This window comes from Bos indicus, chromosome 20 (assembly GCF_029378745.1).
Source record: "Bos indicus isolate NIAB-ARS_2022 breed Sahiwal x Tharparkar chromosome 20, NIAB-ARS_B.indTharparkar_mat_pri_1.0, whole genome shotgun sequence".
Taxonomy (NCBI): Eukaryota; Metazoa; Chordata; class Mammalia; order Artiodactyla; family Bovidae; genus Bos; species Bos indicus.
The window spans coordinates 46,566,149-46,593,135 of NC_091779.1; the positions used below are offsets into that span (position 1 = coordinate 46,566,149).

At 33.7% G+C, this 26,987-nt stretch overlaps 1 protein-coding gene across 1 annotated transcript in view; it reads left to right on the plus strand.

The window, feature by feature from the left end:
- Nucleotides 1–26,987, plus strand: part of CDH9 (cadherin 9) — a 139,153-nt gene that overhangs the window by 97,885 nt on the left and 14,281 nt on the right. The window contains exons 3-7 of the mRNA XM_070774809.1: nt 6,398–6,692; nt 14,663–14,782; nt 15,400–15,567; nt 18,264–18,451; nt 19,415–19,668. Coding sequence (XP_070630910.1) covers nt 6,398–6,692; nt 14,663–14,782; nt 15,400–15,567; nt 18,264–18,451; nt 19,415–19,668 — 1,025 coding nt within the window. The remainder of the gene's footprint in view (nt 1–6,397; nt 6,693–14,662; nt 14,783–15,399; nt 15,568–18,263; nt 18,452–19,414; nt 19,669–26,987) is intronic.

Genomic DNA, 26,987 nt, shown 5'->3' on the forward strand with positions numbered 1-26,987 from the left:
TTTAAAGGAAAGGTGATTATAAGTGAATTTGCTTTGATTTTGCAAACTTTGCTTCAAAATGTTGTATTATTCTGAGTTCTTTCTTCTGTCACCTGAAGAAGGAACTTATGAGGCTATAAATGCAGGCCGGGTAGAGAAGTAAGTATAGCAGAAGTGGGGACCATGGGCATTTTGGTCACTTCTTTCTGTCCTTTTACTTGAGTTTTGGGGGTATGTCCAGGCCTGATCACATATGAACCAGTTCCATTTGAGGATAGAATGCTGTCATGCACGCTTACCTTTATGGCTCGATAGGTCAGATAACACACAATTTGTGAAGAGCATCTTGGACTGCATGGTCACTTGGTACTCCATGGGTTAAGAAATTAGTTTGTAAGCCTCTGTAGTAAGCCAAGAGGTTTTTCTCAAAAGGAGACTAGTTATCCACAGAGGATGGCAGGGCCTTGTTCCAAAATCAGGAGGGTCTGTAATGCAATTCACCTCTCACAGGCTCCAACCAAAATCTCTACCTGCCATTGCTACTGTAAGAACTTCTGGATCTATAGGGTTATATGGCCAAAGTGATGGAGTAGCTTGCAAACCAGCCCAGACCTATCACAGTCAAAGCCAGCAGTTTTTCAGGTGACTTGGTAAATGGATTTGGAGAGAACACCCAAATGAGGAATATGTTGCCTCCAAAATATGAAGAGGCCCACTAACCCACTGTGCTATTTTTTTGGTTATAGGATGGCCCAGAAGTGACAATGTGTTATTTACCACAATATGGGTTTGGGGACACATGCAGTACAGTATGAGATGGACTGCAGTCAAAACTCTATTGGTCACCCGAGTTTCATACTCCTCTATTCGGGATGGCAGATCACACTGATACTTTGCTTCTCCGGGAGTTGATATCAGTTCAGTGTCTAATAATACCAAACTGTTCAGTTATTTCCTTTTCCCCAGTGCACTGCTGCTGCTAAGTCACTTCAGTCATGTCCAACTCTGTGTGACCCCATAGACGGCAGCCACCAGGCTCCCCCATCCCTGGGATTCTCCAGGCAAGAACACTGGAGTGGGTTTCCATTTCCTTCTCCAATGCATGAAAGTGAAAAGTGAAAGTGAAGTCGCTCAGTCATGTCCGACTCTTAGTAACCCCATGGACTGCAGCCTAGCAGGCTCCTCTGTCCATGGGATTTTCCAGGCAAAGTACTGGAGTGGGGTGCCATTGCCTTCTCCATCTCCAGTGTACAGTTCTCCTTAAAAAAAAAGGCAGAGGGTTTTTTTTGGGAAGACTTGGAGAAAGAATAAGAAATGTTTGGTTTATACTGGGATCCTTCCTCAAGGAGACTTGGCATCCTTTTATTCAAGGGATTCTGGGTCTGTAAGTTGGCTTAAGCCTGGAACTGACTGATTGTTTTTATGATTCATGTTGGTGCTTTGCTCTCTTGACCTTGAACTTTTTGGCTTTTATAGGTTAAGTGTGAATTTAGTAGCCCTCCTATCCACTTTTAGGAACATTGTAATCAGTTAACCAATGCCATAGATCTATATGAGTCAAACTATTCTGCTGTTTGACTCAGCTGACCACTACGATAATCCTGCCACCTATCTTTTGCCAGGTGAGTGCGCTTAACCTCTGTCACTCTGGGATCCAATTACTCCCACAGCACTTAGGTTTCCCAGTTCAGTGATAGCAGGTCCATTGTATCACAGAAAACAGTGATAACAAAGCTCTTCAAGGATGACTGGGCTACCTCATAGGTTTGTATCCCACAATAGTGATGAAAGATATGTTTTCTGTACCCTTTCAGTGTGGGTGAGTAGATGTTAAATAACAAAGCTAGTCTAACATTCCAATCTCCCTTAAGACTATTCTCCCTTTATTTTCCTCAGGAAAACCCAGACAAATACAGATTTTATTTACATAAAATACAATTTATATATACATAATGTATATATGGAGAAGGCAATGGCACCCCACTCAAGTACTCTTGACTGGGAAATCCCATGGATGGAGGAGCCTGGTAGGCTGCAGTCCATGGGGTGGCTAAGAGTGACTTCACTTTCACTTTTCACTTTCATGCATTGGAGAAGGAAATAGCAACCCACTCCAGTATTCTTGCCTGGAGAATCCCAGGGATGGGGGAGCCTGGTGGGCTGCCATCTATGGGGTTGCACAGAGTTGGACATGACTGAAGCAACTTAGCAGTAGCAGCAATTCTTTCTCTGGAAATATTATATATATATATATATATATATATATGTAACATATATATATTATTATAGACAAATATGTATTTGTAGTATATTATCATATAAACATATATATGTAAAAATTGGCTCCCATGATTATGGAGCCTGAAAAGTCCTAAGATTTGCAGTTGGCAAACTGGAGACTTAGAATGTTGATGTACTGGTTTAAGTCCAGTTCCAAATACTTGAAAACCAAAATCAATGGTGTAACTTCCAATCTGAATAGAAGACAACACACAGAAACAGTAATTGTCCCTTATTCAGCCTTAGATGAGGACACCACTTAGGAAAGGACAACCAAAAAAAAAAAAAGGAAAGGACAATCTACTTTAGTCCGTTTACAGATTGAGTTGTTAATGTCTTCCAGAAGTATCCTCATAGATACATTCAGAATTATGTTAAACCAAATATTTAAATTGATTTATAAAAGTAATTATCAGTCTAAAATTTTAGCCTATTTTGCATGTGCATGTTTAATTTTTTCAAATTTTTGAAAGTAAAAAATATTGTAGCAGAGAAAAACTAATACTGTTTGGAAAAAAAAGCATTTGAGATATTTATCCACAATTTATTTTGCTTTCAGTGTATTTATTCAAGTCTAGAAGAGGCAAGAAAGGTATGATGAGGAAGTGAGGACTACTTGGTTTGTTGATGTCTGGAGAAAATAATTACATTTGGCACTCATTTCTTAAGGCATTTTATGTTGGCTTTGCTTTATAATAGATAAAAAATATTTTTAAATTTTCTATTTTGTCATGATCCTAAAAATGCTAATTTTGAAGTTTATTTTTGTCATTTATATTTAAGCTATGGTAGAATAAATTTTAATATTGATTTATATCAATTCTAAATATATAATGAAAAATTAATAATGTACATAAAGAAAAACTTAATTTAGTGGCTTTTGTTTCTGTTATATTTCACCAGAGAATAACTTTTGAAAATTTTCATTTTTAAAATGAAATTGTGAATTAAAGCCATTAAAATGTGTTTGATTTTGTGTAAAATAATTCTTTTAAAGTGGAATTTTAAATTAACAGAATAAGGAATATTATGAAATATTGGAACAGGGATTAGAACAGGTAGGAATAGAATAATAAAATTATTTCAGTGATTTATTACATCATTGAATGTAATGATTTCAATATATGAATGACTAAAATAATATTATGTTTTATTGCAAATATTTATTTTGTAACTAAATTTTAATATTTTCAGACAAAATACATATTCTGAAAGTTTTGTATTTCCATGAATATTTTAATTTCCCTTTGGTAGTCCAAACAGCATGATCTAATACAGAATTTTCCTTGAAAATTTAAAAATTGAATATAGTATCTTATAAAAAATATATATAGCTTCTATCCAACTTAAATGGTTTTCTAGACTTCAGAATATTTTGAATGAGTATAAAATCTTTGAAGAGTAAATTGTTTCCATAAATGATTGAATCTAAGATTTAGATTCATATATAATTCAGTGTGATAGATACAGGTTCATTTTCCTATACATTTTAATAACCACAACAGAATGTTAAACATTTATTAAATGCAAAAAATAAAGGTATAACACAATATTTATTATAGTATTATTCTATTTATGTTAAATGTATGGAAAATAGTGGGAAGAATTTAGAAAAATCAAAATTAATTTTCACTTGTATATACATATGTAAAATTTCTACTGAAAGTTTATACTATAAACCTGTTCCTGCTTTTTATTTTGGCTACTTATTAATAATTTCCATAATATAAACATGGGATGGGGTCCCTGACCTAGTGCACAATATTTACACTACTGTATTTAATATTCCACAATTTTCAATTGTGGAAATTTAAATTGTAGCATTATCCCTGGGTTACCTTTGTTTCAGCCTGAGAATATATTTGACAATATTGATAATTGAACAATATCTCAAATTTGTTTTTTGCTGTGTATAAATGTGTATTGGGCTGCCCTGGTGGCTCAGACAGTAAGAAATCTACCTGCAATTCAGGAGACCTGGATTTGATCCCTGGGTTGGGATGATCTCCTGGAGGAGGGCATGGCAACCCACTCTAGTTTCTTGCCTGGAGAATCCCGATGGACAGAAGAATGATGGGCTACAATCCATGGGGCTGCAAAGAGTTGGACACGACTGAGCGATTAAGCACAAAGTGTCTTACCTGTCTAGACTAGACTCTTTAGAACAGAGAGTTAAGGAAAGCATCCCTAAGAATAAAAATTATAAATGAAATTTGATAAACATTTAACTAGGGGAAAATGCAGAGAAGAGGAAAGGTGTTAAAGGGTGAGAGAAACATCTGCAAGCATCAGGTATAAAAGCTGGAACAAGCCATCTGAGAAATGAAGAAAACAAAACAAGGCAAAACAAAGCAATTGATATGTATAGAATGTATAGCAAAGTGGATTAAGGTGACAAGCACATCTGGAGATGAGAACAAGATTATGATTAATGCATAAATAAGGCTATAGAGTCCAAGCAAATAGAATAACAATAAAAGTAAAGATTATTATAAAAGAATATTATCCCCTTTTAATAGAAGTGCCTTAGACTAAACACACACATACACATACATACAGAAAATTTGCCTAATATAACAGAAATTTGCATTGGACTAGGCCTGATTTCTAAGATTTTAGATTCATATTTCTTATGTACTGTACCTGGTTGGAGATTTTTTTGCTACAAAGTAGTATGACTACATTTGTGATGTAGAAAAATCAACTTCTTTAGTACAGAAAATTGTTTGGAGTAGAATGAGAGGGAAGTAGTCATCAATCCGAAGACTGCGGCATTGGTCCAGATAAGACCAGTGCAGGGTGGTAGCCATAGAGATGGAGACAGATGAATAGGCGGGGAGATAATTCAGAGAAGAAAAGTCTGCATATATTTATTTTAATGTTGGGCTTAAAAGTAAAGAAGGAGTAAAGTATGAATCCCAAGTCTGTAATTTTTGCTACCATAAAAATAGATTCAGGTGCTCAAATAGTTCAAAGACGGAATAAGATACCAAAGATAGGTGGGATCAGAATGTGCTGGGAATTGCACACTAAATGACGGAGGACAATAGAGCAGGGGATAGGCTGAAAATTACTCAAGGTACAGAGTAGTGTTAGGTTTGAAAAACCATTGTTTCCCTGTGGCTCAGATGGTAAAGAATCCACCTGTAATGCAGAAGACCTGGGTCTGATCGCTGGGTCCAGAACACCCTCTGGAGAAGGGAATGGCTACCCACTCCGGTATCCTTGCCTGGAGAATTCCACGGACAGAAGAGCCTGACAGGCTTTGGGTCACAGTCCTTGGGCTCTCAGAGTTGGACCCGACTGAAAGACTGACTCACTTTTGGAAAACCATTAGGAATTTTTCCTACTGAAAGTTTCTGTAAATATTGATACATGATTCATGTGTCTGTTTTAAACACTTGATGAAAAACCATCTATACTAAGAAGTTTATTTTTAAGATGGGAAAGAATAGAATGAAGATACATAAGATTATTAAGATGGCCAATGGAAAAGGTCTGTGAGTTTTATATCCCTTGAAATTTCAAATGTCCTTAAAATTTGTCAATTTCCAAAAAAATGAGAACATTCTGGTAGAAAAAGTACTCTTCTAAAGTCATATAGAGAAAAATCTGTGAGGTTAAGATTAATATTCTATCTCTGGTCAGTCTCTGATGACAGAGCCTGTGTATCTGGAAGCAATATTATACTGAGAGAATTTAAATCATTTAAAATTATGTCATATAGCCTAACTTTATCATAATAAGATTTGAAATTCCTCACATTATCTCTTTGAGTTCAGTGATTTTAAGTGTAATCAAGAGTATATTAATATTTTACACTTGAGATCTAGACAAATAGATTATTTTCTTGTTAATATGCCAGGCATTTAAATCTTAGTGGTATTCAATTAAAAAAAAATATTGTATGAGCACTGTGTTTTGAAGATACATTTTACTTTATTTCAAATTAATATATGTGTGTTTTTGAGAATGATAAAATTAAAATGTTTAATCTCTCCACAGTGAAAATTAAGATAACCACCTCAATCATTGTTCTAGTGATGTTATGTGGAGATAAATTGATATTTGCCAAAATTATTTTTTCTGTAATAACAATGCATATATTTATAGACTCTTCCTTTCTACCTCCCTGAAGCTTCACACTGACCAAGATAAAGGAGACGGAAATTTAAAATACATACTAACAGGAGATGGGGCTGGCAGTCTGTTCGTCATAGATGAAAACACAGGAGATATTCATGCAGCAAAGAAACTAGACAGAGAAGAAAAGTCCCTTTACGTTCTTCGTGCCAAGGCTATAGACAGAAAGACCGGGCGGCAGGTGGAGCCTGAATCTGAATTTATAATTAAAATTCATGATATCAATGACAATGAACCAAAATTCACAAAAGACTTGTACACTGCCAGTGTTCCTGAAATGTCTGGAGTCGGTAGGTATATGCTGATTCATGTAAAGTAAGTTGTTTTTATTTTTTGCTAAGGTAGTTATTACAGACATACAGTTATGAGATGTGATCTCTTTCAAGATAAGAGCTATAAATGAAACTACTAATTAGTGTTAGCTAACTCACTTCTAATGATTTTCAGTTGTGTTTCTTAACATTTCCTGCTATTTTGTAGCTGATATTTAAGATGATTACGGAGAACAATTATTCCACTGAATTTCAACCAAATCTTTACCTCTACTCAACTGCCATTCAAATGGCACTCAGATTCAGTGTATTTTTGCCTGAAATGAAAAGAACAGTGTCAGCAGTTTTACAAAGTTTTGCTTGCATTATTTTGCATAATAACAACAAATACTTGCATTTGACAAATTTCTTTTGATAGTCTCATTTGATCATTGAAACAACTTTATGTGATAGGCATGAGAAATAGAATTTTAAATCCCCATTCTGTTAATTAGGAACCTTGGATTCAGAAAGATTAAGTAAATGAATTAAGATCAAATAACCTGGCAGCATATCAACAATATTCTAATTCTTTTTCATGTTATTTTAGCTATATTCCACATGGCATGATTAGTCCTAAAAACTGAAACTAATCATTTCATTCTTTAAGGCTGCCCATAATTTTAAGTGCCTTTTGTTATTATGCAATATTTTTATCTGTAAAGGTCACTACATTTAGCTATATTTATATGTAAGGTTAGATTTATTAATGAGATAGTAAAAGCTGACTCAAATCATATTTCTAATAAAAACACTGAAAAACATAAGATTGATTTTCAAACTTTGATATTTAATTGAATATTATTTCAAAATCACATATATAATTTTGACATTGTTGTAATTAATATCTAGGTCAGTCTTAAATAAAAGAAGAAAAACAAACTTATGTACACCTTTGCTGAGTGATTGATGTTAAATATTTTTTAATTATGTGTGTCATCTAGCCAGAATAACCAAAAGTTTGTAAAGAAGTTTTTATTTTTTCTAAACTAAGATGAAATCTCACCTGAGGAGGGGAAAAAATCTGCCTTTTCAGGTATAAATTCCAATAAATGAAAAGCACTAATCAAATTAGAAAGGAGTCTTGTGAAATCATAAAGCCTAGGATGAAATATGAGTGGTTGTATTTTCTTTTAAGATTTTTAAATATCTGTTAGCTTGGTTCCGTTATATGGAAAGTACTGGGTTGGTCCATAAAAGTTGACCAGTGGGCTAATGTAGATATACAGCATGTCTCTTTGTAGGCTTATATTTGAGGTAAAGATACATCTAAAATGATGTTTTCCATTTCAGCTTTCTATCAATGTACGTTCTACAGTTGGGTTTTCTGATTAATACCCTTCAACAATTGTAAAACTTTTTTCTTTTTTTTTGTATGTATGTTATTTTTCCAGATGTTTTGACACATAATAATACAAAAAGTGAAACTGTTAGTTTCTCAGTTGTGTCTGACTCTTTGCAACCCCATGGACTGCAGCCTGTCAGACTCCTCTGTCCATGGAATTCTCCAGGCAATAATACTGGAGTGGGTTGCCATTCCCTTCTCTAGGGGATCTTCCCCACCAAGAGACCAAACTTGGGTCTCCTGCACTGCAGACAAATTCTGTACTGTCTGAGCCACCAGGGAAGCCCCAATAGTACAAAAACTTTCATGTCTTGTTTTTCTTCAGAAAGATTTTATATACCTATAGGATATGCGATTATGCAAAATTATGCAAGCAAAGCTGTCTAAAACTGCTGACACTATTCCTTTCATTTCAAGCAAAAATACACTGAACCTGAGTGCCATTTCAATAGCAGTATATTCCCTAGCTCAGACATTGAAGAATCTGTCTGCAATTCAGGAGACTCAGATTTGATCCCTGGGTCAGGAACATCTGGAGACGGGCCTAGCAACCCACTCCCGTATTCTTGTTTAGAGAATTCCATGGACAGAGGAGTCTGGCCGGCTCTAGTCCATGGGGTAGCAAAGAGTTGGACACAACTGAACAACAAACATTTTCACTTTCATAGAAGTAAAAAGTATAATTAATATGATAGAGGTATTTAAATGTAATAAATTTGGATAATTGACTTAAAACCAAAAGACTTTTTAAATTTCCACACTATTATTTCATCTTTAAAAACAGAATATTTACTAATCAGAAACTCTTTATATTTAAACTCAACCTGTATTTTCTCCTATATTATTTTAGATTATTTAATGGGATATTATCTTCTACTCAATATGTTTTTATAATCTCTCTACCAAATTCAAATTCAAAGACTATTTTGAATTTGATGAAATTCATTAGAATTAGATGAAATACTAATTCATCAGTATTAGATGAAATGCTAATATCATCTAGATTCTATTAATATTTATCAAGTGTGTGATAAGATCAGAACTAGACTAAGTGCCTCTCTGATTTATTTTTCATAAAACTTTCACTTGTTCAAACCTATATTAAAATATAGAATATATAAGTTTATACATAGGAGAAGGTTGCAGATTATCTTGTCCAAAAAGCCCTTCATGTAAAGCAATCTGTATGTCATTTATATAAGCTTTAAATTATGGGCAGTACAATCTCTAATTACTGTAAACCTTAAATATGAGAATTTGGGTCATTGCCAATAACATTACCTGCATGTCTACAGTTACAACAAAACTGAGAAAAGTGTATAGGTGGTGGCTGTATGGCTCCAGTTGCAGATTTTGGTACTGATAAACAAAGATTTAAGAACTACAGGTGAATCTTGATCCCATTTATAGAGAGAGGAGTAGTGTTAGTCATTCAGTCGTGTCGGATTCTTTGTGATTCCATGGACTGTAGCCCATCAGGCTCCTCTGCCTATGTAAGTCTCCAGACAAGAATACTGCAGTGGATTGCCATGCCCTTCTCCAGGGGATGTTCCCAACCCAGGGATGGAACCCAGGTTTCCTGCATTAGGCAGATTCTTTACCATTTGAGCTAACCAGGGAAACCTGCCCCTTTATAGAGGATAGTTATTATTCTTTATTACTAATATTGACATTATTGCACTAATTGATTCTTCCTTGCCCCACTCATAGACTTGTATGTGTATGTATTTTTAAACAGAAATGTGCATATTATAAATATCATATATATATATATATATGTGTGGAAGATACTTACTTGGTTTAATTACCACTCAATAAATAAGTAAAAATGAGTCTAAAAGAATTAAACTGACTTGCTCAAAAAAATAGAGACAAATTGTTACTATACTATTTTTAAAAAGGAAAAAAAAAGTTAATAAAATGAAGAAATAGCTGGATAATTTAAATACCTTACTATTTTTCTCTACTATAAAATAGTTATGATTATTATGCAAAATGTACTTTGGAAAACTTCTAATTTTATTAGATTGACTCTTTGAAAGTAGAATTTTTTTCTTATTATTTTAATTCAAATTTCTCAAAAAATTAAATCTAAATAAGGAAAGGGGAAACTGCATTTTACAATAAGAATTTAGATCTATTTATCTATATATATATATATTTCTTGTATATATGTATATATTTTTTGTTCTTTTCCTTTGCAATTCTTCTACCTAATTTAAAGGAAAATAAAGATTAACTCATTATAGGTTTATAGATGTGATTTTCTCTGCTTTTACCTGTACAAATTATCATTTACAGAGAAATATAAAGGGTGATATTTAGAAACTTTGTCAGGTTATGTGTAGCCCATATGTTAACAGCTAAAGCCTAAATATAACCACATAAGAAAGAATGTCTTCTCTCTAAATGAAGCAATTCATAATTATTTAATTATAAACTTATTAATTGTAAGCTTATTTTCACTATATTAATGATTTTAATTTAAACCCAATAATTGAAAATCTGCTATTAACTTTTATGGTAACTTAAACCTAAGATCAGAGAAGGCAATGGCACCCCACTCCAGATTTCCCAGCCTGGAAAATCCCATGGATGGAGGAGCCTGGTAGTCTGCAGTCTATGGGGTTGCTAAGAGTCTGACGCGACTGAGCAACTTCCCTTTTTCTTTTCGTTGTCATGCATTGGAGAAGGAAATGGCAACCCACTCCAGTGTTCTTGCCTGGAGAATTCCAGGGACGACGGAGCCTGGTGGTCTGCCATCTATGGGATCACACAGAGTCGGACACGACTGAAGCAACTTAGCAGCAGCAAACCTAAGATAATAAAGTATATAAATTCTTTATTCTCATTTTATCTTTCTTTCCAATGTTGTAGACCAATGTTCTCTTTAGAGTGTTCCCTTCTATTGGATTATGTGTTATTTCTTAATACATTTGTCTTTTCTTTTTCTCTCTCACCAAATCCTCTGCATGCTTTTTCCCTCTGCCTCTTCTTTCTGTCAAAATCATAAACCATATTTCACTTTTGTTCTCAGAATCATGTGCCTCAAAATAAAATGAATCTGGTAGCAAAAGAAATCTTATGAAATCAGTGAATTAACAATTTGAATTTAGCATCTTGGTTATGTTTAATAATTCATATTTCAAATAATCCTCAAGTATGAAAACAATTAATAATCTAACATATCTGCACAAAACTTTTTGTTAATAGCTAAATTCAAATGATTCCAATTAACTCCAAATGATTTCAATTAACTCTTGAAATCTGAACCACATTAGCATCTTCTGATCAGAACACTAATCTGGGTAATACATGAGGCTATATAGTGAAGGAAAATGGGATACACTTTGATTTAGATATTTGTAGCAGATTCCTATATTTTATGTTTTCCATTTTTTGTGACCATTTACTTTGGTTAAAGATTATCTATCAACTTTCTATATTTGCATGCATTCATCTCCATCAAGGCAAATTCCTACTGTGTAAATTTGGAGGCTTCTCATGACTGGGTATTTCCCCCAACTGGTCCCTCAAAAACTTATCCAGTTTACCTCCCACACCATCACCCCCAACAAAGAAAGTATTGGTAGCTTTTCACAGATCACACAATTAACTCATCAATGAATGCTTCATGTCCGAATCTAGGGCTCTATCTTATCTATCTACACTGCCTGTAGATTCAATAATGTGTTCAATTATATGACCAGACAGGCCATTTAGTAAGTACAGTGTTTAGACTGAAGCTTCTTCAGACTGGCTAGCTCAAATACCATCCTATCCCCTACTAGCTATGTGATCATGAGGAAACTCGATATGCCCCAAGGTCTACATCCCATGTTTATCATGAGGATAAAATAATAACATAAATGAAGCACTGAGAACTCTGCCTCGTCTACGTTAAGCATTTTGTAAATGTTAGATCTTGTTATGACTTTGTACTAGGAACTCTGTTGGGCTTTAGAGATAAAATATTGAACAAAAGCAGACAAAAGCCCTTGCCTTAGGATATTTTACATCACACAGGAAAATACCTACAAGTAACAAATGACATGAATTTGTCATTCAGGTTTCATTACATTTTACTTAATATTTGTTTAATAAAAAAGTAAATATTTATTTTAAATTATTTGAGAATAAATGAAACATATAGCTGCAAATATCTAGAGGGCTGTAAAAATCCATGTATTCCCTTTAAGTCTTTTATAAACTAATATTTATAAAATTAGGACAAAAGCAGATAAACTAATTTTATTACTAAATAATATGAATTGTGAAATATTCTTACATTTATGGAAATAGAAAACAAACAAACCAAAAAAAAAGCTGACCTTTCCCTAAAGTTTAGAACACTATATATTTCTCATTTGTTCATTTTTCTAGTATAAGTAATATATTAGCAATATGCTCTTAGTATTCATTAGTGTTTAACAACATTCTAATTATTACTATGTTCTGAGAAGGGGAACAATATTTTATATGGGTGTTTGTGGCATTAAACCACATTGATTTCCATTCCTTTATTTAATGCTTTTAAGTTAAATAGTTTTGGGTAGATTCAAAGATCACATACCCATGATAAAGAACAAATGATCATAACCAAACTTAACAACAAAAAACACTAAAAGTGTCACAAAATTATAGAGGTGTGTTTTTACTTACTATGAAATGATAGCCACAGTCAAAATGAATCTACTAGCAAAAGAAATTTATGAAATCAGTGAATTAACAACTTGAATTTAGCATCTTGGTTATGTTTAATAATTCATATTTCAAATAATCCTTAAGTATGTAAACAATAATCTAACATATATGCACAAAAGATTTTATAAAAATAAACATAAATCAGAAAACAGCTCTAATTGAACTTTTGAATGTTCTTGTGGGTGGAAATCACTTTAAAGATTTCTGCTTTGGTCTAACTCAGATAAAAGTGGATGCTTTTTAAGTGATAAAAGAGTACACCTAGGACTGAGTACTCCGAGAAAGCAATGGCACCCCACTCCAGTATTCTTGCCTGGAAAATCCCATGGACAGCGGAGCCTGGTGGGCTTCTGTCTATGGGGTCGCACCGAGTCGGACACGACTGAAGCGACTTAGCAGCAGGACTGAGTAAAAGTCGGACTCGACTGAGCAACTTCACTTTCACTTTTCACTTTCATGCATTGGAGAAGGAAATGGCAACCCACTTCAGTGTTCTTGCCTGGAGAATCCCAGGAATGGGGGAGCCTGGTGGGCTTCTGTCTATGGGGTCGCACAGAGTCGGACAGGATTGAAGCCACGTAGCAGCAGGACTAAGTTACAATGTGTCCTCTCACAAGATATGCAAATTCCATTGCAGCTGAGGAAAATAGAGGCTCTAAGAGGAAGAGATCAAGTTCTCATGTTAATTAGTTTTGAGAAAACAGAAAAATATTTGCTAAATTCATGCATTCAGATATATTGATGAAAAATAAAGTTGTTGGTACAATCTTAATGTGCAATATATTAGTTTCTATAATCTGCATATACACACAAAGTTCGAGAAACATTCACTACAACTCATTACACAAGCTCTGCCTGTGTAATGTATGTGGGATATTACAGTAGGTGACAGAGCCAACACGGAACTCACTTTTTCTAAAGAACTTCAAAATCTATGTAAGAATCAGAGTCAACAGTTTGAAAAACTGCATGTAATATACTAGAAAATGCTCTACAAACTCATTTTGCTCAAGGAATACATGTAGGATTTATTTAATGGTAGTTTAGAATCATGCCTTGAATCTTTATAGAGTTCTAGAAAATAGAGAAAAGTCCATCAATATATTACATTATATTTAGCTCCTGAAACTAGCTCCCTTAAAGTTCTTTTATCTTTTAAAAATAATGATGTGTGATGAAATTAAGAGAAAATAATTGAAATTTTACAAAATAAAATTTAACCGAGAGTAATGGTAGATTATAGTATTGTATATGAGACAATTATATACTTTCTTAATTCTGGAAGGATATATCTACTGATTTACATATGTGTAGAAAATAATACAAAGCATATCAATAGGTATGATTATATATGACAATGTTAACTACATTTTAAAAAGAAACACAGACAATACACATATAAATCTTGCATACCAAAAATGTTGGCAATTTTATGTCTTTTGTTTCTTTCTTCGTGAAAAAAGAGCCCCTTTATTTTCATTAAATTTACCATATATATTTAATTTATTAGAATAAAAGCAGCAAGAGTGCTTTCATTGTTGGATTTATCTCTGAGTCCACACTTCCAGTTAGCAATAAACGTATTAACTGAGAATTGCATGAGCACTGTATTTAGTGAAAAATTGTTTTTTGTCATAATATTTTCAACCAACCAGTGCATAGTCACCTTTATGATAAATTTTGCTTTTGATTGTTTAGATAGCCCCATAACAATATTATTCAGGAATATTAAAATTTAAAAAAAATGAAATATGAGTGATTTTAGCAGCATAATTTAAACAAATATCTTGAAAAATGTACCATGGTCTAAGATACCATATTCCCAGTAATATGTTTTCATAAAGATAGCTTCAAATTTCCAGGTACTTAAGTATCTGTGTTTGGGTGGGAATTCATGTAGGTACATCTGTTATACAAGTGACTGCAACAGATGCAGATGACACCAACTACGGAAATAGTGCCAAAGTGGTCTATAGCATATTGCAAGGACAGCCATATTTTTCAGTGGACCCAGAATCAGGTAATAACATTTAATACTTGGCCTTTTTCTCATTATGTAATACATCTGGATGCACAGTTAATTTTTAGATTTTTATATACTTAAAATCAATCTATTACGTATTGCGTTTTTATGTATTCCTAATACTTACTCCATGAAAACAGAAGCAGATTTCCTATTATTGAAAACGTTTTGAATCCTTAGCCCTTGAGACTAATATTAATTGAGTTTAAATTTATGATGTAAAATATAGACTTTCATAGAGATTGAACACATTATGTGTCTTAGAAATTACCAAAACCTTAAAAATGTGACAATCATCAATATTAAACAAGCTGACTCATCTAAAGTTTTTGGCTCAAGTTAGTTTTTTTTAAATCAAAATGGTAATTAAATTGATTTATCAAAACAGTAATTAAATTGATTTAGCAAAACCTGTTTCCTAAACAATTGCCCATGGAACAATTTTTGCCTGTTCTGTGACTAATGTTAAATTGGTTATGGATTGAAGGACTTATCTAGGTCCACTGACATGTTATCATCTGCATGTTCTGATTAATTTCTGTAAAATGGATCTTGCATGGCTTAATTTTAAAACTCGATTGAATTGCAAAATATGTGTCTACTTTTTCCAAAAGGTATAATAAAAACTGCATTACCAGATATGAGCAGAGAAAACAGAGAACAGTACCAAGTGGTTATACAAGCCAAAGACATGGGAGGCCAGATGGGAGGACTTTCTGGGACCACCACAGTCAACATCACTCTGACAGATGTCAACAACAATCCTCCTCGATTTCCTCAGAGTAAGAGAGGTTTCCGTGATATCGTGTGGAAAGTTTCTCAAACACACTGTGAACAGTTAAATGTTTTTGCTCCTAGTTTATGCATACAGATGAATCCACAAACCCTCCTTCAACAGAATGTCACAATTTCCCTCATATTAAAGTGAAGAATCCACCTGCAATACAGGGGATGCAGGTTTGATCCTTGGGTTGGGAGACGCCCTAGAGGAGGAAATGGCAACCCACTCCAATATTCTCGCCTGGGAAATCCCATAGACAGAGGAGCTTGGTGGTCTACCGTCCATAGGATGCAAAGATTCAGACACGTCTGAGCTGTTAATACTGCATCACTTCAAAGTGACTATGGTCATTTTTATCATTGAGTAGTTAATGGAGACAACAAGGAAATGAGGTTCTTTTTGGCAACTTTAATTATCCTCTCCTACCTTTTGAAGAGTTATAAAATTTTCCAGCCTAGCTTTCCCAACATTTCTATGATAATCTAGTTCTTTTGATTATCTTTTCCCTGGTTATGTGTATGGACTCTCAAGGCTGACCACTTGGTTTCAAATCCACGTCTGTAACTGGCCTCAGTTCTCTTGTTTGTACCTAAAAACTATAATTCCTTTTTTATCCAATTATAAAACAGGTTTGTTGATGTTTTAATGTCTCTGAAATCAAATACTATATTAAAATCAATGCAAGTTAGTTTAATTGGCCACATTTTTCTTTTTTATTTGCCCATAGCCTTATGGAATACCTTGGTTGTGATGACATCTGAGCTATGTTAAACATTTTCTGTTATCTGTTACCTACTTGTGAATAATTACACCAGTCTATAGCCTTTCAGTTGTAGCCATTTTTAGGTATGCATGTTAAACCATAGATTCTTTGTAAGCCATGAGACCCTATAAATATAGACTGATTCTCTGCTGCAAATATTTCCATTTGGCAGTAAATAAAAACATAAGGGGCCCTTTCTTGAAATGCTTTACTAAGGACTCTGACAATTCAATTTCTGACATTGATTCCAATGCAATAAAGCATTTTTTCAAGCTAATCAAATTTGAATACTTAATAATATAGCTCTGGATGGTGGACATATACATACGATAAATGTTAAAAAATAAACTTCACTGAGAATGTGAATAATAAGCTTAATTAACATAAATCTAAACTTTGAATTCAGTTTCCTTAAATATAAACTGAAAGGGTATGATCTGATGAATTCTCAAATGACTTGCCACTCTATAATTCTTAGCATAAGGTTTGGAACTGTAATAGTAATAGTAGAAATGATCTTGAACTAAGAAATGAACTAAGCATCTTAACGACATAATTTCATGTAATCTACTTAACAAACATACGAGTTAATTGCTATCATCATCTCAATTTTATAGATGTGGAAATTAAGGGTTAAAGAATTTAACTAACTTGCCCAGTGATGAGAATTCAAATTCACAGTAGCTGGATTTAGAAGTCTCTCTTCTTAAGAACCAAGCAAATTGGAAAGAGAACAGACTTTGAAGTTAGAGAGGCTTAGTTTTGCCTTCTGCATTTCCCAATTTTACAGGGTAATTTCCTTGAGCCTTATCTCTGAGGACAATATACCTGCCTTCATTCTATGAGGATGAATGTTAGAATTAAATGAATTAATATAGAAGCCCTTGGCCTTATATAGACATCAACACATATTAAATGTTTAAAAACATTTCTAACTTTCATTAATATTTATTGTGATATTTTCCAATTATCTCTTGAATAAACCCTCACAAACTTACATGCTTTTGGGGACAGCGCAATGTAAACATTTCAGGAGACAAAAACATTTATATCCCAATAAAAGACATTAACAAGCAAAAAAGAAAAGAAGGAAATAAAGAAAGAACTTGTCATGAAAGGATTTATTCTTTTTTAATCCTTGAGTTAGAATATAAGAATAAATGCATGTTCTAAATAATTTCAGTTCAGTTCAGTTGCTCAGTCATGTCCAACTCTTTGCAACCCCATGAATTGCAGCACGCCAGGCCTCCCTGTCCATCCCCAACTCCCGGAGTTTATTCAAACTCATGCCCATCGAGTCGGTGATGCCATCCAGCCATCTCATCCTCTGTTATCCCCTTCTTCTCCTGCCCCCAATCCCTCCCAGCATCAGAATCTTTTTCAGTGAGTCAACTCTTCTCATGAGGCGGCCAAATTATTGGAGTTTCAGCTTTAGCATCAGTCCTTCCAGTGAACACCCAGGACTGATCTCCTTTAGAATGGACTGGTTGGATCTCCTTGTGAACCTGTCATGAAAGAATTTATTTTTTTCTGTCCTTGAGTTAGAATATAAGAATAAATGTATGTTCTAAATAATTTAGCAAATGAATAATGTGTAATGATAATACTGAACACTTCAAATAAGCAGTAAACAATTGCTTTCCTCCCCTCTTAAGTCAAAAAGTTCTGGATTCTAATATCAGAACTACCATCTATTATCTAAATAACCTTGAGATATCCATTTATTCTTTCTGGAACAGATTTCTCATTTACAAAATGAGAGAGTTCTGCCTTTATAAATTATTTCCCCTACTTAATAAATCTGTAAATTTTTGACAGCTTACAATTCGATATGATGAAAAATTCTCCTAACTTAAAATTAATTTAATAAAAAGAGCAGAGGAAATGAAAGTTTTTGTTATCTAAAGATGAAACAGCTTTGATTTAATTTTCAGGTACGTATCAGTTTCATTCTCCTGAGTCTGTACCTCTTGGAACTCCTCTTGGAAGGATAAAAGCCAATGACCCTGACGTGGGGGAAAATGCTGAGGTGGAATACAGCATTGCGGAAGGAGATGGAGCAGACATGTTCGATGTCATCACTGACAAGGATACACAGGAAGGGATTATAACTGTCAAACAGGTTTCTTCTTGCTGTCTTCATTTTTTCATTGAGCATTTTATGGTTTATTCTTGCTTTTTAGGTAAGAAAGCCTAGGATTATTTCTTCCATCTTTTATATGCTTCTGTCCTTCACATAAATGGGAATAGTTGTGAGTTTTCTTCAAGTGAGTTAAGCATCTTTATCACTGACACTTAAAATTGCTATAAAACTTCAACAGCTCTTGCTTAGAGTAAACAACAAGTACAACTAGGATCAAGTAACCTCAAAAGTCATTTTTATATTTCTCCGTGACATTATTTTGCCATGGTGATACTCTGGCCACCTCACATGAAAAGCGGACTCATTGGGAAAGACTTTGATGCTGGAGAAGATTGAAGGCAAAAGGAGAAGGGGGCAGCAGAGGAGGAGATGGTTAGATAGTATCACTGACTCAATGGGCATGAATTTGAGTGAACTCTGGGAGATAGTGAAGGACAGAGAAGCCTGGTGTGTTGCATTCCATGGGGTCGCAAAAAGTCACACAGGACTTAGCGACTAAACAACAACGACAACACTATTATTTCATGTACATTTCCAAACGTACGCAACTTATATGAATAGCCTGCTAAATCTCAACTTTATATTTCTGCTGATTTCAAATTTTTATAACTTTAAAATAATAATACATAATATAGTAATAAATAAATAGCCTATTTATTTATTAGATATTTCATTTACCTGTGACCACCAAAATATAAAATTTATTAATAAGTGCAAATAAGTATTAATGTTATACTGTTACATCAACTACTCTTTATAAACATGTAAGGCAAAATTAAAAATGTACTAACTTATTTGATATACCCATGAAGCAATAATTGGGAAACTTATTTAACCAAAATTACTGGAACTACTGGAGGGATGTTTATTACATTTTGATATTTTCTCTGCTTGTTATGTCTGCTATGTTATACTAATTTTTCTTACTTCATTTCACTTTAGAATTTAGATTTTGAAAACAAGATGCTGTACACTTTAAAAGTGGATGCAAGTAACACTCACCCTGATCCACGATTCTTACACCTGGGGCCTTTCAAAGACACAGCTGTGGTTAAAATATCTGTGGAAGATATAGATGAGCCTCCTGTGTTCAGTAAAGTCTTTTATTTGATAGAAGTAGATGAAGATGTAAAGGAAGGCAGCATCATTGGACAGGTGACAGCATATGACCCAGATGCCATGAACAATTTAATAAAGTAAGTGTTTTGAGAAAACATAAGTTTGAAGATATATAACAATTACTCACTATTTACGAGTTGTGTGAAAAAAATGTACAATATGTGATCAAGTACAGTAATAGGATGAAATGCTTCCATAACAAAGACTCAGCTGTGCTGCCTTTTAAGTGCTCTGGATATATTGATTTCTTTGACTCATCACACTTTGGGCTTCCCTGGTGGCTCAGATGGTAAAGAATCTGCCTGCAATGCAGGGTACCTGGGTTTGACCCAAGTTGAGAAGAACCCCTGGAGAAAGGCATGGCAACCCACTCCAGTATTCCTGCCTGGAGAATCTCCAGGGAGAGAGAAGCCTGGCTGTCTACAGTCCATGGGGTCGCAGAGAGTCGGACATGACTGAGCAATTAAACACGCACATCACACTTAACAAGGCAGCTCCTATTATTTTATCTTTCTGCCGATGATAAGACTATAGTACTGAGCATTTAAAGAACATGCCAAAAAATTAGTCACTGGAAAAGCTGGTTTGAGATTCAGGCTATCTGGCTCCTGTGTCCATGTTTTAATCCATTAGTTATCGAAGTAATCCTTATCTCACTGTCCTTCTTAGATAAATCATAGTTCAAATAATAAGAGATCTAAATAAAATTTTCTAGAAAAATGTTCTTCTAGAAAAATTATTAAGAGATAACTGGAAAATTGATGAAATTAGTCTCTAGGCACATTTTACATAAAAATTTTTGGTAAACAAAACATCAACTATATTCTATTAAAAACACACAGGATTGGTAAAGACAGTAGTGATATTTGAGAACAGTGAAACTATTAAAAATTAATATTATTTGTACAGAATAGTGTAATAATTTCTCAAAATCTGAAGATTGTATTAACCATTTTAAAGCTTTCAAATGTGCCATAAATTATGCTTAAGTGAAGTGTAGTGAAAATCACTCAGTCATGTCTGACTCTTTGTAATCCCGTGGAGTGTATAGTTGGAATTCTCTAGGCCAGTATACTGGTGTGGGTAGCCGTTCCCTTCTCCAGGGGATCTTCCCAACTCAGGAATCGAACCCACATTGCAGGTGGATACTCTACCATCTGAGCCACCAGGGAAGCTCAAGTTATGCTTAAGGAGAATATAAATGTAATTGTGATATTAACTGACAAATAGGATGGGTGGATGAAGATGGGTAGGTATGCTGATGAAGACAAAGAAGACTAAAGGAACAAATACTATATTGTTTGTTAATGTGTGACTAGGATAATAAAATACATAAAATTATACTTTATTAAAATTTAATTTTTTTACCCAACAAGTACTTACCATGTAGCATAGGGAACTATACTCAATATCTTGTAATAATCTATAATGGATGAGAATGTATAAGAAGAATATATATATTGACATGTAGTATAAACTGAACTATTTTGCTGTTTACCAGAAACTAACACCACATTGTAAAATGAACTATATTCATACAATTTTTAAATTTTTATATTGATTAGGGAAATTAAATAATTAAATATGTATTGGGAATGCCCAAATTTCCTACAATTCATGTCATATATCATACATAGAAAATCAATGAGAGCAACACTAAATATATAGGCATTACATTTAGATGTAATAACTATTCATGTTAATTTACAAAGCAACATTTTTTGCACTAAATATACACTGAGTTTAATTTGTTGGTTAATTAATATGTTTTTAAAATAAAGAAACAATTCATGAAATTTTAATCCATACTTAGTACTCAGAGTTTAGCTTGAACCATTTGGCTAGTTTTAGGTTAATTAGAAAAGAATTAATGTAACTTTCTCTTTTAAGTAAATGTTCAGGTTCAAATCATATATTTGTATATTATTCAACATTAATTTAAAAACATAATACCAATGAATGAAAGATTATTTGTACTTTTATATCATCATGCATAAAGAGTATTAATTTTACATTATCATGTTGTATAAAACAAACCTCTTAAAATTAAGTAAGTAATCTAGTTTTCCGGTGGTCTACACGTATGTTCCAGCAGGTTTACATTCAAAATTATATTTATTTTTTATTGAAATTGAGTGTGGCTGATTGGCTTTGGCATCTCTTATATGTGAATTTATTTTTTTAAGTAACAAAAGGAAGTTCAGTGTTTTTGTGTTCTTTGCAGTATTGAAATAGAAATAATTCACCATGTACATAAAAATGCATAAAGGGAAGAATTGCATAAGGGACTGTAGATACCAATAGCTATAAATGCTCAATAAATATCTATTCTTGATAGATTTTTCAGTTTCTAAAAACATAGTAGTCAGTGTTATATGTGCCTTCATTTAGACCTAGTATTTGTGATACTAAATATTTATGCTTAAAATTCCACATTTATGTTTTTAACAAAGTCATTGATTTTACCTTTTGTCAGTTAATAATACCCACTGTTAGAAAGTTTTAGACAAGTGACAGGATATTGACTGTTTTAGATTAAGAACAATTTATTGCCCTACTTGGAAAAGACTCTGATGCTGGGAGGGATTGGGGGCAGGAGGAGAAGGGGACGACAGAGGATGAGATGGCTGGATGGCATTACCGACTCAGTGGACGTGAGTTTAAGTGAACTCTGGGAGTTGGTGATGGACAGGGAGGCCTGGCGTGCTGCAATTCATGGGGTCGCAAAGAGTTGGACACGACTGAGCGACTGAACTGAACTGAACTGAATTCCCCTGCTGCTGAGCATTCTGCAGTATAAAGGAGACAGTCTCTTAGTAATCTTTCTCATTCATTTGGTATATCTTGCATTCATATCTTGAATTCAATGAATGTTGATTAACTTGAGAAAGGCAAGCTGATTTTCCATGTTGCCAAGGATATTTGTTTATTTATTCAGATAACATCAAGGATTGTATTAAGTTTAATCATTTTAACACCCCTTTCTACACAAAGATTTTAATCTTTTCATTGAATCAAGTGATAAGCAACAAAATGCTTTTCTACTCAAATGGTGGCATCAGATTCATGATATGAAACTCAAATATTTGTCGATCTTTTTCTCTATAAAGTAATTGTTATTTACTGTGCCCTTGCTATGAACTGGGAACTATCCAAAGTATCAGATCATTTAAATCTCATCACAACAGTATAAGGCAAGTACATCATTATCACCTATATTGTTTAAATAAACTATTTTATATTAGAGCATAGTTGATTAACAATATTGTATTAATTCCAGGTGTACAACAAAGTGATTCAGTTATGCATATGTATGTGTGTGTGTGTGTTAGTCGCTCAGTCACATCCGACTCTGTGACCCCATGGACTATATCCCACCAGGTTCCTCTTTTCATGGAATTCTCCAAGAATCCTGGAGTGGGTTGGCATTACCTTCTCCAGGGGATCATCCCAACCCAGGGATCGAACTCGCTTCTTTAGTGTCTCATGCACTGCAAGTGATTCTTTCCTTACTGAGCCATCAGAGAAGCTCACAGACTTAGAGAATAAAGTTGTGGTTTCTTGAGGGGAAGCCTAAGAGGAGAGATAGATCGGGAGTTCAGGATTGACATGTACATCTATATTATTAAAAATAAATAGAGATAGAGATGCAAAGAGTTTAAGGAGCTTTACCAAGGACTCTATAGAAATAACTGGCAGGCTGAGGATTCAAACTATTGTTGATCTGAATGCACAGCCAATTCTTTAACCTACATATTCTGCTTTCTAGGCCTGATTTTTAGAGATAATTAACAAGGTTTCACGTTCATAAACTAATATGACTGAATTCAGTAGTACATGGCAGAGCCTCAAGGATGAACTTGTACAAAAAGCAACCCATGGCTTTTGTCCCTCAGAATTGGTTTAGTTTTTCCTTGTCTTTTCCATTGTCCATAATAAGGCATTTTTTTTTCTTCTAGTTTTATTGAGGACTGTGTTGTAGGTTGTAACTTCTCTTTTTTCATTTCTAATTTTATTAATTTGGACCCACTCTCTTTTTTCTCAATGACTCAATGACTCAATGACAAAAATATCAGTTTTGTTTATTTTTACAAAGACTTAATTCGTAGTTTTGTTGATCTTTCCTATTGTTTCTTTGTTTGCTTGTTTCTTAGTGTCTGTTTCATGTATTTCTGCTTCTTATAATTACTTTTCTTCAACTAACTTTGGATTTTATTTTTTCTTCTTTTCTTAGTTACTTTAGGTGTAAAATTAGGTTGTCTCTGAGATTCTTCTTGTTTACTGAGATAAACTTGCATTGCTATAAACTTCCCTCTGGATCTGTTTTTACTGTGTCCCAAAGGTTTTGTATTGTTATGTTTTTGTTTTCATTTGGTCCATTTGCATTTAAGGTAATTATTGATAGCTATGTACCTACTGTCACTTTATTAATGGTTTTGGGGTTGTTTTGTAGCGCTATTTTATTCCTTTCTTCATCCTTTTCTCTTCTGCCTTCTGATTCTATGGTTGCCTTCAGTCTTTGGTTTGAATTCCTTTCTCTTTTGCATGAGTGTATCTGTTACAGATATTTGAGTGATTCAAGATGATGCTGTCCTCTTAGTATGCATTCAGAGTTATCCATTCCTTTAAAATTTTATGTAATAGTTTAAAAAGGATAGGTTTTAATTCCTACAAATGTTTGGTAGAATTCAGCTATGAAGACATCTGGTCCTGAATTTTTGTTTGTTGGGGGTTATCATGAGGTTGTGGTTACCATGAGGTTTATATATATATCAGTTCATATATATATATATATATATATGAATTTTTTTAGATTCATATATGTATATGAATTTTAAGCTGCATATGTCTTAAGTTCAGCCAGCACTGCATTTTTACTCCACAAATCCTCTCTACATTAAACGTTTTTGACGTCATATTTCACGTCACTTTGTTTTACGTGTCCCTTAACTACTTGTTGCATATATGCATTATTTTACTACTTTGGTCTTTCAACCTTTGTATAGTGTCGTGCATCATTGATTCACCACCTCTACTGTATAGTTGCCTCTACAAATGGGATTTTTTTTATACATTTCTAGTTCTGCTGTTCATTTTTACTCAGAGAAATCCCTTTAAATTTTTTTTATAGTTGGTGTTATGGTTCTGAACTCTTTAGTGTTTGCTTGTCTATAAAACCTTTGATGTCTCCATCAAATCTCAGTGAAATCTTGCCAGGGAGCATATTATTGCTTGTAGGCTTTTCCTCTCATCACGTTAAATATACTGTGTCACTCTCTTCTGTCCTGTGTAGTAACTGTTGAAAAGTTGACTGATAGCCTATGGGCATTCCCTTATATATATCTTGTTGCTTTTCCCTTCCGGCTTTTAATATCCTCTCTTTAATTTTCTGATTTCATTACAATATGTCTTGGTGTGGTCCTCTTTGGATTGGTCCTGTTTTGGACTCTGTGCTTCCTGGCCTGGATGCCTGTTTCCTTTCTCGGGTTAGGAAATTTTTCTGCTATCATGTCTTCAAATATGCTCTCTTCCTGTTTCTCTGTTTCTCTTTTTCTGGACCACAGAATATGAATCTTATGGTGCTTGATGTTATACTAGAAGTCTTGCAAGTTTTCTTCCTTTATTTTTATCTTTTTTTTTTTTTTTTTCGTTTTTCCTATTTATCTTCAATGATTTCCACTACTCTGTCTTCCAGATTGCTGGTCAATTCTTCTGTATCACATAATCTGTTGATTCCTTCTGGTGTATTTTTTATTTCAGTTATTATATACCTCATGCTTTTTTTCTGTTTGTTTTCTAATTGCTCTATCTTTTCTTTGTTTCATCATTCCTATTTTCTGCCTTGTTTGGATTAATACTGTGCTTTATTTTGAATTCTTCAATATTTTCTTTTTTAATCTTATCATTCTTTTCTTGTTGGTATAGTATTTTAGATTGAGGGTAGCCGTTGCTTTTTTCTAGATCCTAAAGTAAATATTTTTAAATGTCTGTATGTTTATTTTGTCGAATAACTTAGTTGTTTCTTAGGATGCATTTAAATTTTGTCAAAAGCTTTAAGCAATTTGATTATGATGTGACTTTATATAATAAGCTTCATATATTTTGTACTTGAAGTTTATATGCTTCTTGGATCTGTGAGTTTATGGCTTTTGTCAAACGTGGAAAACTTTTCAACCACTGTTTCTTCAATAATTTTGCCCTACCCTCCTCTCTTTCAGATCATTTAATTTTAATTATGTTAGGTCTCTTGAAAGTGCAACACAGCTCACTGGTGCTCTAATTTTTTAATCTCTCTCACCTTAGTTATTTTAAATAGTTCCTATTCATTTTTCTTTTAAGTTTACTAATTCTTTTTTTTTTTTTTGTAATACCTAACCTGCTTTAATTCCATCATAGGATGATTTTCAACTCACAGACTGTAGTTTCTTTTCTAGAAGCTTTATGAAGCATATATATATATATATATATATTATGTGTGTGTGTGTGTGTGTGTGTGTGTGTGTATCCTTATTCTTTCATCTCTTTGTGATTGTACAGACTATTACCTACCAGACTCTTCTGTCATAGTATTCTCTGGACAAGAATACTGGGATGGGTTGCCATTTCCTTCTCCAAGTTAAATATTCAGAATGCATTTAAAATAACTGTTAAAATATCATTGTCAGCTAATTCTGTCAACTGTGTAATATCCAGGTTAGTTTTGTTGACAGATTTTCATTTGCAGTCACATTTCCCATTCCGTACTTACCTGTGATTTCTGATTGCACAAAAAATATTGTGTTTATACTGTGTTTAGTGTGTGACAGCTTTACTTTTTTATAAATACTCTTGAACTGTATTCAGATGTGTGGCTAAGTTACTGGAAATAGCTTAAACCTTTTAGCTTTTGCTTCAGCAGCCCTTTGTCTATAACTGGTTTTGCCCCATAAATCAGGTAAGACATTTCTGAGTAGTCCAACAAAGCCCCATGAGTGATGAATTTTCCACTTTGGCTGGTGGGAACTAGAATTATTTCCAGACACATGCCAGTTCAACTTTGCTCCCGCCAGACCTTATAATTGGTTACATCTTTAGAAGCCATAGATTTTACTTGTTCTCATGTGTATTCTGACCAGTACTCAGCTGAAGAGTTGAGTGGGATTCTTTTCATATTTATGTGGTTCTCTGTGAAATTCTATTCCCTGAAATCCTCTACCCAGAAAATTGTAGCCCACATTAGTCTCCTTGGACCCTCAGAATCATCTCTTGAACACAAGAGATTGACAGGCTCCACCTGGGCTCCCACTTCCTGTGTTATTACCTAGAAACCCTCCCAGGCCAAAGCCACTTCCGAGGATTGCATCATTTCTTCCTCTTTGCCCAGGAACTACCCTCTCTGTCTCCTGATATCTAATAC